Below are 15198 nucleotides of genomic sequence, written 5' to 3' on the forward strand. Positions count from 1 at the left end.
ATGGTTTAAATTACATTTAAAATCACACATCTCATCCAATATTAATAAGTATGTAAAGACACATAGATGCCTGTCTGTGTGTACATAGTACAAATACACAAAGAACAAAAGCTTGCTTGGCAAAGATCTCCACTTCTCAACCATCTTCAGTGTCATCCTGAGACCAAAAGAAGTGGACAGCTGGGAAAGCAAATTACATGTAGGCTCATTTTGTGCTTGTAAGGATATTTCGGTTTTTATTTTCTGCCACCTTACTGGTCTTCTGGTAAAAGCATATCCAAACAGAATATTAAAATGAGATTATGAAATACTGCTGTTCCAATATTTTATGGTCTTTACAAGGATCTATAAGAACTGGGAAGATATTTGAAATTGATGATTATTGTCTAGGTTTTATTCTAGTATTCTATTCTTGGTAATATACATGAAATAGCTTGGTCCTTTAACTTGGGAACACCCTTGTACAGGAAGAGGAATGTGAAAGTGAGCAGAAGAAAGGAAAGAAGGACAGTGAAGACAACAAAACAGTAGTTGTGGTGCCAAACATGAAACCAAAGTCATACTGTTTGGTGTTATCCAGCACAGTGAGTGTACCACTAAAACAGAATTATCACTCCCCAATTTCATAATTGAGTAACTTGCAGAGTGTACAACTGAGAGCTGCTCAAGTGACTGAATGGAAACTGAGCCTTTGAAATTCAGCAAAAATGAGGAAAGCATTTTCTTTTGTGAAAATGACAAGGGAGCACAAGAAGGCAAACTGACAGGAATGAAAGGCAGCTCCTTTTGAAAGCTTCTTAAATGATTAATATCATCAGAAAACCCAGGTGGTTCACAGCAAAACTCCACAACTTCTTTATGATAGGGGCAAAAGGGAAGGCAGGTGGAGAAATAAACATGGAGCAGCTCCAAGGTGAGCAGCAATCCAGGAGGGCATGGTATTGTTTTCTGTCCCAAAAGCTCAGATCACATCTTTCCTGAGCCCTACAGACATGAGTGCAATCATGACATCTTTATCAAGTCTCGTTGATCTCTGGAACTGAAATAACTCCGGGCATTCTGGGTTTAATATCATGCTCATGGTTTGGAGATTTCAAAGACACTGCAACGACAGTAATAAAAGGCTTTGGACTGTCAGCAGCACTGGGAAAAGCCAGCACCAAATACAACTGGCATCATGGTTGCCTTGAAAACAAAAGCAGAAATAAACTTGTGAGAATGTGAATTCTGTGCCTATATTTTTATAAAACCCACTTTAAATAAGACAACAAAGCATTTCCTCTCCATTTCCTCACTCAGCTATGCTCTTATTTCCATTAATGTGAAGATAGGTTATAACACCTTTCCTTAAGCCCATTTGGAGTGGCATGGGACTGTTCACAGAATGAGATAATGTTTAACAGAAGAAAATTTGGCAAAACTTTAACCCACATTCTCCTGATCTTTCAGCTTAAGAATTCATACACAGCTGAACACCAAGCACAATGCAGTGCTGCATATACATCACCTAACAATCATTCTTTTTCTCTGGTAATATATGACAAAAACACAACACAGGCTGCTGCAAAAAGGTAAGTGTACCACTAATGCATCACAGGACCTCCAGATTTGCAGCAATTTTTTTTTTCCATAAGTGAAAGGCCACCTCTGACAAGCAAACTGATTGCTGGCAGAAAAAATACAGAGGAAGATACGCCACATCATTTTAGCATGGTCAGTGCATTGCTGCTACCTGAGGAAGGATGCAGAGATTTAATTAAAATTTTGCTGCTGCTCCTTTGAAATACAGGTTTCCTCCCTGACAGGCTGCATTGCATCAGCTCCTGTGCACCAGCCCAGGTGGGAGTGGTGCAGGAAATGCTCTCAGTGAGAGCATCACATCTTGTGGTGCCATCTCCTAGCACTGTCTATACTCCCTTGAGATTCAGAGGGAACCCCTTGGTTCTCCTGGGTCCCTCCAATTTGTCCTGTTAAATTTAACTTCTAGCAAAGAATCACTTAAAAATTCATCACTTAAAAAAAAATCAATTTCTTTCCAGAATAAACATCACAATTCAATACATTGCCTGCCAGAAACAAGCAAACAATTAGAATAAAATGCCAACACTTCTGTTCACAATTTGGGTATTTCCATTTGGCAAAAGGAGGTTTCTCAACATACTCTGCCAACAAGAAACACATGACCTGCCCACCACTCAGATAACATCCATCCCCATCTCCCTGCTCTCTGGACCTCAGACAATTGCATGGAGAATGCCCCTCTGCTATCTACAATAATAAAACAGTCTCCCCCAGCTTCAATTAAAATTGAAGTAACTTTTTACTTCACCTCCTTGTTCTAGCTGAGCATCTTTAGGAGCAGGTCAGCAAGACAGTCCCTTTGGAATCTCTTCACTGTCAACATTAATTCATCTCTCTGTCATGGCTTACACATTGGAATTTGTTTCAAATGAGTAGAAACCATTCTCTGAATCCTATTAGATTTATAAACCAATTTTTCACCACCGTTACTTCCCTGACATGTGAACTGTCCGTATGGTTTGCCCATCAAATTAGTTCTTCAGAGGTGCCACCAAAGCAGGATGGACTAAAGGCTTTGTCTTCCCTAAAACTTCAAAATATTAAAATCTCCTGTAACATCTAGAAAGTATTGCCTACTTATATTGAAGGAAAATGGAAGGAGGTTTCACTACCCTAGAAGTAACAGACCTTTTTATTTATATTATACCAGACTTATTCCTATACTTCAGAAAAGTTCCAGACAGGAACTAACATTTTTCATGTTGGCCAGAAAGCACTCATATGGGGCGTACTATAAAAATGTGTTCTACTGTGTGAATGAAATTCAGTTCAGCTTATCCATAAGCAAAACAAAGATTTAGAAAGATATCATGGTTTTATTTCTGGCTCTTATTAGGGGGCCACACATGATCTGAGATAAATATATCTTAATAATGACTTACAGTGAGAGATCTGGTACAGAGGCATTCCCACCAGAAATTTTCATGCTATAAAACATACTGGTTTCTGGCAAGTAGTAGATCTCCATGAATATTGTAGGCATATGAGATACTGCCCCTATAGTCAACATCTGCCATATTTTTTACTATTAAAAAAATCCGGACAGCTTTCTAGTGTATTCTTTATTTAGTGTTGCTGAGTCCTTCCTTCTCCCTATCCAATCCCCTTCAAAAATCTCAAATCATCCCCCAAAGGATAAGACTGGCCATGACATGAGACAAAAACAAAGATCAGAGAAATTCTCTTTGAGTTGTCTTTTGATCTCTCTCTGCCTGCTGTACCTTTGCCAAACCCCACCCTAGAGGCATGTCCACCAGGTCCAAACAGCAACTCCCATTCCTCCCAGCATTCTTATCCCAAAATAATCTCCTTTTTTCACATCCTGATGTTAGCACACAAATCGGATTCTGCTCTGTGCTCTGAAATATCTCTTTTTTTTCCCTGTCCCACATTTACACGTGCCTATAAAAAACCTAAATTTGAACGGTTAAATGACCTAGTGACCCAATTCCCCACCCCAAGGGGAGCACACTCAGGAGAGATGACTGGCATTTCAGCGTGGCTGCACTGTGGGGCTGCTTCTCTCCTGTTTGGTTTCCAGTGCATGACAGAGCAGGGAAGCCTGAGCAGTGCCCAGCACTCAGTGTGCACTGAGGGGCTGTGCTGTGGCACAGATAAAACTGTGAATCCTTTGGGAAGGGGCCTGGAACTGGGAGGAGCAGCTCTCCCCCTCGAGTCAGAAAAGGTTATTTTTTTCCAAAGGAGAAATGGTCTGAATGCATCCCTGACTAGGTAGTATTTATCTGAGCCACCTTTTTTTTTTTGGTGGGAACAAACACCTACCTTTGATTTTTAAGAGGTGTCAATTAGGTCTATTTTAAGCCTAAAACAAACCCAAGAAGGTCTATTTTAAGCCTGAAACAAGCCCCAAAAGACACCTTGGATTTTAAGAGGTTTCAATTAGGTCTATTTTAAGCCTAAAACAAACCCAAGAAGACAACAGCAAATAGGACTCAGATGGTACCAGACCCTTCCCCACCATGGAGCACTGCAGGTTTCCAGTCCCTCCTGCACTCAACTTTGATATGTGGGCATTGACAAATCCAAGCTGTAGTTGTCAATATAAATCTTGGCCACTGGCAAAATACCCAGGAGCCAGAAGCCAAACCCCAGTGCTCTCTGCCATCTCTCCTCCCCAAGCAGGAACACCCTTCATTCCACCCCACAATGCAGCTGACACATTTAACACCAAGGCTGCACATCCCATTCCCTGATCCTGAGGAGTCACAGCCACCCTTTTACACTGTGCACTTCTGAACTGAGCCTTGACGTTATTCCAGAGGAGGCAACAGCAGGCTCAGCTCTCTGCTTGCTGCAAAGCTGGGGATCTCACCCATGTAACAAAGACTCACCTATGCTGCACAGGAAAAAAATAGCACTGACAAAATCTCATGAATTGGAAAAAACACCCTGATAAAAATGAGAGTTGTGTGTCAATAGGAGCCAGTGCTATTGTTCTGGAGCACGCAGTGTTTCCATTCTATCAGCTGCATACTAAATCAGGCAGTCATGCTAAACTAACACGTGTGCACATGCTCACTGACAGTTCAGAGACACCTCTTGTCTCAGTTCCCGACCTCTTGCAAATTCTGCAATTTCTTTCTCTCCAAACAAGCTTCATTTCAAATGCAGAGGCAGGAGAAGGCTGATTCTGCCTGCTTTTCTCATGTCAGCCTCAGAATTTCTCTCCCCAGCTCAGGAAAGCAGAAGAGGGCTCTGTGTTTCTGCATGTGGTGGTGCTCTGAACCAGACACTAAACAAAGGTGCCTGAATGCCTCAGACCAGAAGCCATTTCCACAGTGACACAACGCAGTGCTTCCTTGGGATTTGGTTATGCAAAACCAGACCTCACAGACCACAGCTATGGAGGGCAATATTAATGGCTGGGTTACAAGCACTGAATCAACAAGTGAATTATTTATATGCACATTAGGATTTTTGGTCCCTATTCACACATGTAATTCCAAAAGTACTTTGTAAATCCACTGAGGCTGCCCTATCTTTTTACAGGGGAAATTGAGACCTGAATACTATCACAGGAAAGTAAATTTTAAAAGTATGTTTATATGCAATAAAAAGACGGTTGAATACTTTCAGTTTATATATAATCAGTATAAAACCTCTGCAACAATGTCATAATGCAAGTGCAGTTTTTAGACAATTCAAATACCTGATGAGGGACTAAGAGAACATCCTTCCTCTGGACAATTAGGGATCCATGACAGGGAAATAAGAGAGGCACAATCACACTGCCAAGGAGCTTCTCTGCAGTGTAGAGCCATCAGAATGGAGACCCACTGTTCAGAACAAGTTAATGATAAGCAATGTATCTGAAATTGGAAGTGTGATTGTGTTCTAAATCTGGTGCAGCAGAGTGATCAATGGAACTCAGTCTATTTCCAGAAAATGTGCACAATGATAACAAATACTCAAAATCTGTCCTTGAAAATTGTTTTGCTCTGTTACTACATACAAATCCCCAATACTAGATTAATCTACATCAAATTTCCTCTTTACCAGTGCCTGCAAAGCAGCATTTTTGCGATTGGCAGCAATGTCATAACCACTTGTGCCATTCTCCTGAAGCCATCACTGGCTGGCCCAGAGGCAGCAGCACAGCCTGGGGCAGCTCCTTCTACTGCACTAGAACAGAATCACAAAGTAAAACTGCTGATACGATCCACAGTGTCACCCCTGTCCCCTTGAGCCTTCCCATTATCAATAGCTACAAGAAATTGAAGAGTACCAGTCCACCATCATTACAAATGAGACTTGGACATTGCTGCAATTAATCTTCTGGGATCGAAGGTACAGTTTGATAACCCACTGACCTGCCAATAAGAATAGCGCAAAGAAAAATGACCAGAAAGTTTTAAAAGCCTTTAGATGATGATGGTTTTCATCAACACAGACAGGTCAGTCAGAACAGTAGTGGTTTTTTTTAAGTGGGTATATTTCACCGAAATTGTCAGAGGTAAATACCTTCTGTTTCAGCTCTAGGTTTATTCAGTTGATACATCAGTACCATATTGAATCTATTTATAGTACTTGCTTTATATAAAATATCAGTGTTATAATTTTCCAGTGTTCTCTTTAAGAACTTTTGAGCTTTACGAAATCAAACTCCAGGATTTATCTTCTTTAGGAAATGTTGGCTGTCTTCTGATTCAAAAAGAAATTAGTTCAAAATCTCAGAATTTGCCACACAGTAGAAATTCTGTTTTCCAGAACCTCCAGAATTAAAAATGTATATTTCTTAAATAGCTTCATTGTCTTCCTTTCTGCCATGGGAACAACATTATGCATTTACAGAGAATTAAGGGATGATATTTTAAAGACACAAAAATAAACCTACCCAAATAAACCAGTGATAGGAAGCTAGCTCCTGGCAATTGTAAAAAAATGCACTTTGTTGCCAAGACTTAAAATTTTATAGGGAGCATTTAGATTGTGAATCATGCTGCAGGAGGTTTAATGAAAAGATCCAGCTGTCAAGTGAATTTGGAAGAGAAGAAATAGGAAAGAAAATCACCTTGAGCTGGAGGAGAAACACACTGAAATGCAAACTCAAAGACAAGGCATAATAGATACAGCCCATCACACAACTGCCAGGAAGATCTCTGTGCCATTATAGAGCCTGTCTGAAAAGAGGTTCCCCACTACCAATAGATCATGGAGTACCACTGGCTACCAGTTCAATTCCATTGCTTCCACAAGATTTGCCAGGCTGCTTCTACCGGAGTCTCCATGGGACTGAGATCCACAGTGTGCTCTGAAGAGTCCTTCCTTCACACCTCCTCAGGGAAAACACGTCTCACATGCCCTGCTTCTGACCTAGGTCTGGCAGTCCAGCCTCCACAGCCTCACATCTGACCCAGGCAATCTGCCCAACCCCTCCCAGCCCTCCTGGCTCCTGGCCCAGGCTGTGCAGACCCATTTCAGTATCTCTGCTCTTGCACGGCAGATGGACCCGAGTCACCCAGAGGCTTCATGCTCAGAGTGGTACCACGGCTCCCATGATAAACTATCCAGCCCCTGGGGATGCTGTTAGAAGCTTTTGGATCCAGCAGGGCTAGGTAACCTGCACAGACAGCCCATGTATTGGCAGTTCCACGGATCTCTGCTGTCTGTGCCTGCCAGATGCAGCCTGATGCCAGCCAGGAGGAGAAACCAAGAGTTCTGGAGATCCTACACCATGGTACAAATGCCTGTGTAATCTGCTGCCAGTGGGCATTTTTTCCTCTTTGTATAGAAATGAATACATTTACATAAATTAAGTGAACAGGAAAATGCAGATTATAGCTTCAGAACTTGCTAATGGCCATGTAAAGGATGATGAAAATAAGAGTAGGACTGATTTTTTGTTGCCTGTCTCATGCTTTTGTTATTTTAAAAAAGATTTGGTATTACTGAAAGTACAGTTATTATTGCCAATTTTGAGCATATTTCTCAACAGGTTTAATTGTCTGCCTCTCCCTGTTTTGGCTTAATATTTCATCCTTCATAGGATTTTAGTCACTCAACCCAAAAGGAAAAACCCAGTATGCCCAGCAGGCTACTCCTTTCAACAACCACATAGGTTATAAAATTGTAAAAAATGAAACAAAATAAAAATTAAAAACCCACCCTAGGACAATGCTTCCTAAGTGCTCATTATCAACATGGACTCTTAATTTATTCCTAGCTGTTTTACATCAGTACTGAACTTCATGCCAAACTTTAGAACAACGACATCCAACAGAGCTGGAATTTGTATGGGAAAACACTAGGTTTTTATCCTGAAGGCCAAACAAGTAGCTGTTTGCAATTCAGTTTTGGCCTGACTATTCCATCACCACACATAGTTTTAAAGCAGTTTAAGTAAAACTATGTGGGACTGAGAGGTCACAGAATACTATTTTTACCTGCAAAATTTCTTACTGGATCCTCTGGATATTTCACATGACAAACAATGTAACTGTATTTTTTCAACATATTTGCATCTAAAACTCTGTTTATCTGCAAGTGCTTTTCAAAAACTCTGAAGTGCCAGTATTTTAGGAACAGCACAGTGGAGGAAGGGAATACTCTAGAAAGGAATATTGGAGAACAAATTGCTTGTTAGATGAAGAACATCATCAGAGCTTTGATTTCTTATAGCTGATTCAGGCCTTTGGCTTTCAAGGTCTCTGCCAAAAGCCTTCACTTGTAGAAAATACATTTACCTCCCTGAGATGAATAAAAGGAAGAACTGAATCTTAAAGGAACTGTGCATGTACACAAAGGTTAACTTTGATGGTACAAAGCCAGTGTTCAGATGTTTAATCATCATCTTCCAAAGCTGTCTTGGAGGAAGGCAAGCCCAGACACCCAAGAACAGGGACACTGAATGGCTTCCCAAATGCCAGAGTGCAAAGTCCAGCATTTTTCTCACATTTTGTCTGGCTGTTCTTCTTTGCAATAATTCAAGAAGAGTCTGCAGCACTGCATTTATGCCTTAGCAAAATGGATCCCATAAATTTTCAAAGTTGGGAATAGAGGATCCAGACTTGTACCTACCTCAAATCTGTTCTAGACACAAGGCCTGAACCAAGAGCCACTGCTCTGGACAAAGCCCATGAACTCTGATGGCCACGCTCAGCCTCAAGTCAACCTTCTTACTGTGCTTGATAAAAAGGGACAAGCCCACATATTTTGAGCCAAGGCTGTTCAGAACATGTGCTTTGTTGTGATATTTCACCTTGTAAACATCAGTGCCTTTGGATTACCATGAAAAACACAGCAACTATTGCATGCACACACACACACAGAGGTACTAAATGCAGACCCAGTTGTAGCTGTGAGCTTATTGTGGTCCAAGAGCCTTGAGAACGGCTCCAAAGATCTGAGAGCAGCTTATCCCATAAACACAGATGACAAGCATCACCTTGACTTAAACCATGCACCACCCAGCTTCGCATTAAAAAAAATAAAATATTAGGGGTGGGAGAACACCATGGGACAGGGAGTGAGCCAGCTTCCACTTCTGTTTCGTTTCACTGCGAGACAATGTTTGGTTAGTTTGGATGAGAAACACCGGCTCTGTTTGCCATTAGGGCTCCAGGCTCTCCAGCGCATTGCGAGTGCCATCTGCAGGTGGAAATCCGCACTGGCTCCCGGCCGAAACGGAGATAAACCGGAGCCACAGGAAATCCCAACTGCACGTCTGAGAGAAAAGCTCCTAAAGGCAGAGAGGCTACAGAAATGCTCCTTTCAGACTATTCACAAAACCACTCAGACCTGTGGCAGCAGAACGCCAGGGATTATCAGAGCAGCTTCCCATGATGTTTCCTAATTCTGAGCAGCACAAAGGCAGCAAGGCTCTCTGTGAGCAGGGGAGGATGCTCAGAAGGCCACCTGAACCTCTGATTGCCGGGACTGCCAGAAGAGAGGAAAAGGATACTGAGAACAGGGGAAGCACTTCCAAGACGTGCAGTTCAGCTAGACAGTGCTGAAGTGCTGGGAGACTTTTCCAGCTGGAAGGCATGCTGTTCTCAGGATAAATGCACTGAATAAGGAAAAGTTACAGAGCCTAAAAGGAAATTATCTTTTGATTTGCAGCCATAACTGGCTGGACTACAGTTATCTGATTTGCAAAAAGTCATTCCAGCCAAGCAAGGAGGCCATCACTGGAACACTGTAGCTACACCCAGAGCGATATTCCTTCGGTGATGTCTTGATAATGCCTGGCTACAAAACATCAGTGCACGGCAGGCACTGTGCTGTGCCCAGGTTGGCACTTTCACAGAGGCAGCCTGCAAACGGTACCAGCACCGACTGAGAAACAGTTGCAGGTATGCACAAGATAACAACCTTCCTCCCAGGAGCTCAGGCTTTTTCATCCAAATTCAAACATTTGCCATCTGTGCATTCCATGTAGTATAAATACAGTCAGAAAAATTGCCAGAGCTTTGTCTAAACAGCAGTTATGAGAGAAAGAGACCCCCAATTACATTTCCTATTGCCTGCACCACAGTGCTGTAAAATCACTGACATTTTCTGAGCACAGCTGTATGCAGGAATGTGATCTATTTGGGCCATGCCTGATTGAATCATTACATCCAGATTTATCAATCTGCAGTTTCTAATCAGACATAGAGGGAGCATGTTCCACCTCTCAATCTAGTGCCATGGCAGGTCAGTCAATCACAGCATTTCTCAGCACAGCAATGCCAGACACAAGACTCTGGTTTACACACAGTAAGGCAAAACTAGGAATGTTTTACCCCCTGTTAAAAATGCCAAGAAGACCCCTGAAAATTGCTTCTAGTCTGACCTTTGCAAATGCCCTCCTGAAACAGCAAGAGATAAGAACAAATATGTCAGAGCCAAAGTAAGCGGATTTTTGAGAATAAATTTTTACTGTATGGCAGGCTAAGCACTTTTATCAGAGAACTGCCAATAGGAAATACTATTGCTTATATTGTCAAGCTCACCAGGTATGTCAGGAGAACACTTCATATATATATATATATTTTATTTTTTTTAAGAAAAACAATCATAACCATTTTTATTACTATTAAAGCTAGTAATTAACATCCTGATGAGGGGAATAGGCAAACTCAACAGCTTTTTTAGGGTGGTGGCATATCTGCTTTATTACATGGTTATATTGGGAGAAAGTCCTGCCAGTTATTCACCCCAGCTATGGAAAAGATGTTTGCTAGCTTGAGAAAAATAACAAATATTTAAACTTAGAATTCATTTCCAACCAACTGTAAAGTGTTAAGTATCAAGAAGGGAGTTAGGAAGAATAAAAATTGGTCATAATTGAAATAGAGAGGAGATTTATTCCCAGCTGTAAAATCAACCCCACTAGAAGCTTCTGCAAGAGAACTCCAGGTGTGATAAATTTATGGACTCTCCTCTTACCCTCACTATTACTCTGTCCGAAGCAAAGAGTATTGTATTCTCAAGTGCTTGAGCTCAGATAAAGCCTGACATTCCTTTCACTTCCCCTCACTGTGTGTCCCCATGTTCATTTGCCAGCACCACATTCCTGTGTCACACTGCAGACAGGCCTCATAAATTAGCAATGATATTCTCATGTGAATGCACCAGAGCAAAGTGTTCCTGTCAAAGCTGTTGGGAAGGGACCAGGTTCAACTTGTGTCAATTATTTGTAATTAGGATGCACCATAAACTTCATGTTCACAACAGTCCAGGCAGAGCAATGAGCTGCTCAGTGATTCTACCCATCAGCTGTAAATGAGTCTGATTCAGAGGAACCCAAGAGGGTCTATAACCTCAGAAATGACACTTTTTTCTTTCCTTCCTTCCTTTGAAACACAGACCTTCACTTGAACACATGTGGTCACCCAGTGAACAAGATTCATTTGCTCTGAATTTGGCCTTGGGAAGTGAAAGGAAATGTGTCTGAAATTATGCTCAGAGAGATGTGCTGAAGTGGTAGAGAAGGAGGCCTAACAGGGAGGTTAGAAAAGTCTTCAGCAAAGTCATTATATTCTGACTCACCCTAGCACCTACAGGTGCCAACTGCACACTGTAAGGTTCCTCAGCCCTGATGAGGGGATGGATCTCCAAATTCCATCAGCCCATGGAGCAAGCCTTAATGAGCTGCTGCTGTTTCCATGTGCAGACAGTTACATGGCTTGCTCTCACCTCTACTGTCAGGGCTCTGTTATTTTTCTGTCTCTTCTCACCTGTTCTTAATTTGTTTCCTACATGTCTAGTTAAGAAGTACTCAGAGAGGAGGTAGAAAAACATATTATGATCCAGAAAATGTGAGATGTAATGGGAATTATGAAGGAATATTATAATGTATCAGAGGAAGGGGATTTAGAAAATATTAATGACACAAAGGACATGAAATCACCTTGTTTCAGCTCCTGTATATTACATGATCCTAATTTTCATTTGCTAGCCCAGTAACAGCTGACTTGAGCACTCATTCTGGAAAGAACCCTAATATTGATTTTAGGATGAAAACTAACACTAACTTGTGCTTTTGGATGAGGCCTTGCAGAACCATGCTTTGCAACCTCCAGCCTAAAATTAATTTTAATAAATTTGCAGAAATTTAAGTTTTTAGAAATTCAAGCCTATTACCAGAAATCCTAATTGCACAGGTGGTTCCATGAAATTTTAGAAACCCACCAATGCAGAACTGCTGCTTTCAGGCTGTGAGATTTGTGAAAGGTATGTAAGGATTTCCCATGACACCTGAATGGTAACACTGAAATTCATTAGCAAGCCACGCAATGGGGTGTTCAATCAAGAGCTGAACATCTATTGAAAAGAAGGATGTTGGTAATTTAAATTTCCAACAACATAGATAGGAAAAGATTTTCAAGGGATTGGTGAATAAGAATAATATTAGTAGAATTAAATATGTTGAACATGGTTAAGACGTGCATAGGAGAAAACATGACAACATTCTACAGATATTTCAGGATTGTTAATTCATCCCATTTCCTGGGATTTATCCCCTTAAGGGAGATAAATAAGACTACAGGGATATAAACAAGGGAATAATAATAATAATAATAATAAAGAAAGAAAGAGATTGAGAGAAATATAAATGCAATATGAGGCAGAGGAGAAAGAAAAATCTCCTCAGTAGCTGCCATCAGGCAGTGAAATATTTTCCCTGAGGAAACAGTGAAAGAGGTATGTCCCTGTTACTGGAAATATCTTAAAATAAACTAGGCCAGCACATGGAAAATGTTTTGCAGAAAACCAAAACTAAAGTCTAGTAAATTTTTATCTTATGCCACATTGAAACTTTTGAGCAATAACCTGCCCAGTGTGTATCAGGGGGATAAAGCATCTTATACATTCTGCTTTACATGGATCAATCAGGAATTTATCCAAAATACCCAAAGGAGGAGTACCTTTACAGATTATCAGTTACAGATAGTAGATGTTTCAAATCTACCCCAAAATGGTGTAACATGATCTGACAGTCAGAGCTGAGACTGGGTAATTTCTGACCATGGATACTTGGGCGGGGGGGGAATCTACTGAATCCATGGAAGAACTTACAAGAGATCCTCTTTCTTTTAAATTATATAAATAAGGACAGGATGTATGTTTAATCATCTACTATGATTTCACTGTGAGGAATAGTTGTAAGCTTCATACCAAGTTCCTCGAAAAATCTTGCTTACAGTGTTCTATGAGTTAAATTACAATAATAATTTCTACCTGTAATGATTGCCTCAGTCCAAACCAAAAAATCCCTGCCACATAATGCACCGAAGGATGGGAAGGGTACTTGTCCTTAATACAAACTCTGGTGTTTCCCCTGCTTCCTGACAGCGGCTCCCACCTTATGCTCAAGGCCCTCAGTCTCCACCTAGGAGTTAGGATTGATTTTTCCACCACTCTCATTCATAACCATTCTCCTCTATGTCCCAACAGAAAGTGCTACTTTTCTGTAAGCTGTTTGTGATTTCTCATGGCCTTTCATTGACCCAGTGTGATGGTTTTCTGATTGTAAGTCCTGCAGTGTGCATGCTGACTTCCAGACCTTGGAGACAGGACCCTGGGCAGCTCCAAACCATTGAAGAGAGCAGCAGAAGTGTGTATCACCAAAACAGTGATAGCTTTTCTGAACATGCAAAAGGAGCAACAAAAATCAAGCCAGCAGAAGTGTCTGGTTCAGACTCTTACCTGTGCTACCTCTTCAAAATCATCATGTCTTTTCTGCAGTGCTCGTGCTCTGTGCAGAGACTTCCCCACTCCTGTGTGTTTGCTCAGAAAGGCTTCCCCGTGATTTTCAATCCAGTCCAGCACCTGCCAGAAAAGAACATCCAGTTACCTCTCCTGCCTCAGCAGCACAGAGAAACCCTGTGAGGGTGAGGATGGAAGAGCTGCAGAGGAATGCCTTGTGCTTGCTATGGGTGAACACAAGCAGCTCTGTCAAAATCCATTCTAACTGGAGAGAAGATAAATGCTCATGGATGCTACTGTTAAATTAGGTTTATTGAATTGTTGTTATTCAATTTATTTTGAAGTCTAGCTTAGTTATTGGAGCCTGGCAGATATTAAATATTTACTTTCACATAGATGACTTTTTGGGAAAGGGAATCAGAAATCCGGAATCTTTTACCAGAAGTACCCTCCTCTGATGAGCTCCTGTAAACTGCAAGACAGCAACAGCTGATTTCACATCTCAGTTTGAAACTCATTCCTGAGTTGTCCCAGGAAATTGGCAAAAGACCAGATGTTGTTATGAGGCTCTGATAACCTGATAGGCCTAATTAACAAAAGAATCCTCAGCATTTACTAAGACGCTAATAAAGATAATATATTTTTCTGTATATAATGCACTTGGATCTAATAAGCTCACAATAATCTGCAAGCATAGAGAAATATCACATTTTTGTTTCCATCATAAAAGACAAGAAATCTGGCACTTTAAAAAGCTGAGATATGGAATAACAGAGTGAATAAAGTAACAGCATAAATAAAAATCTGTGTGGACACAAAGCACTTTATCTGCCATGCAAACAATGAGAAATATTAAGCAGTCAGTCTGTGGCAGATGCAGGAAGAACTCTGAAAGGTCCCAGTCAAAGCTGAAATCACCAGCACTTGGAAACATCTATGTGTCAGCATATTTGGAGAAACTCTCCCTTACCCTGAAGAAAGGAAAAGTCTTTAGTACTAGAATAACTGTGTAATAATTCAAGATAAACATTTAACATTTTAATTGAGAGCAAGGACTGTGTAATTTACTGCCAAAAATTAACATCCTGAGATACAGGTAGACATTAAAGTTACAGTGACTTAGTTGAAACAATTCAATTATCCCTTAAAAACTTAAGAAGCTTGAAGATGCCATTAAAACTGCAGTTAGGAGTGTTTTCTAAATTAAATCTTCAGATTTTCTAATTGTGTTTTATTGCCAAGCTGTATTTTATTCTAGCTAGGAACGGACTGTAACTCATGAGTCTTTTGGAATGAAAAGAACTATTCTGTTCTGTTAAAAGCTGTTTCTGTTCACCGGGGTAACTATAATATGTTAATATCTCCTTTTTTAAAATTATTTTTATTTCACTAGTTTAAGATCAACACTGATGGAAACATTATTTTCTATTACAATGTGCATGTCCTGTCTCCTTATCTCCTCGA

General features: G+C 40.7%; 1 protein-coding gene across 1 annotated transcript in view; it reads right to left on the bottom strand.

Moving 5' to 3' along the window:
• LOC102031426 (kalirin RhoGEF kinase) overlaps positions 1–15198 on the bottom strand; it is a 178479-nt gene that overhangs the window by 67571 nt on the left and 95710 nt on the right. Inside the window, 1 exon segment of the mRNA XM_031057685.1 lies at positions 13735–13857. Within this exon segment, the coding sequence (XP_030913545.1) occupies positions 13735–13857 (123 nt within the window).

This window comes from Geospiza fortis, unplaced genomic scaffold (genome assembly GCF_000277835.1).
Source record: "Geospiza fortis unplaced genomic scaffold, GeoFor_1.0 scaffold112, whole genome shotgun sequence".
NCBI classification, from domain to species: domain Eukaryota; kingdom Metazoa; phylum Chordata; class Aves; order Passeriformes; family Thraupidae; genus Geospiza; species Geospiza fortis.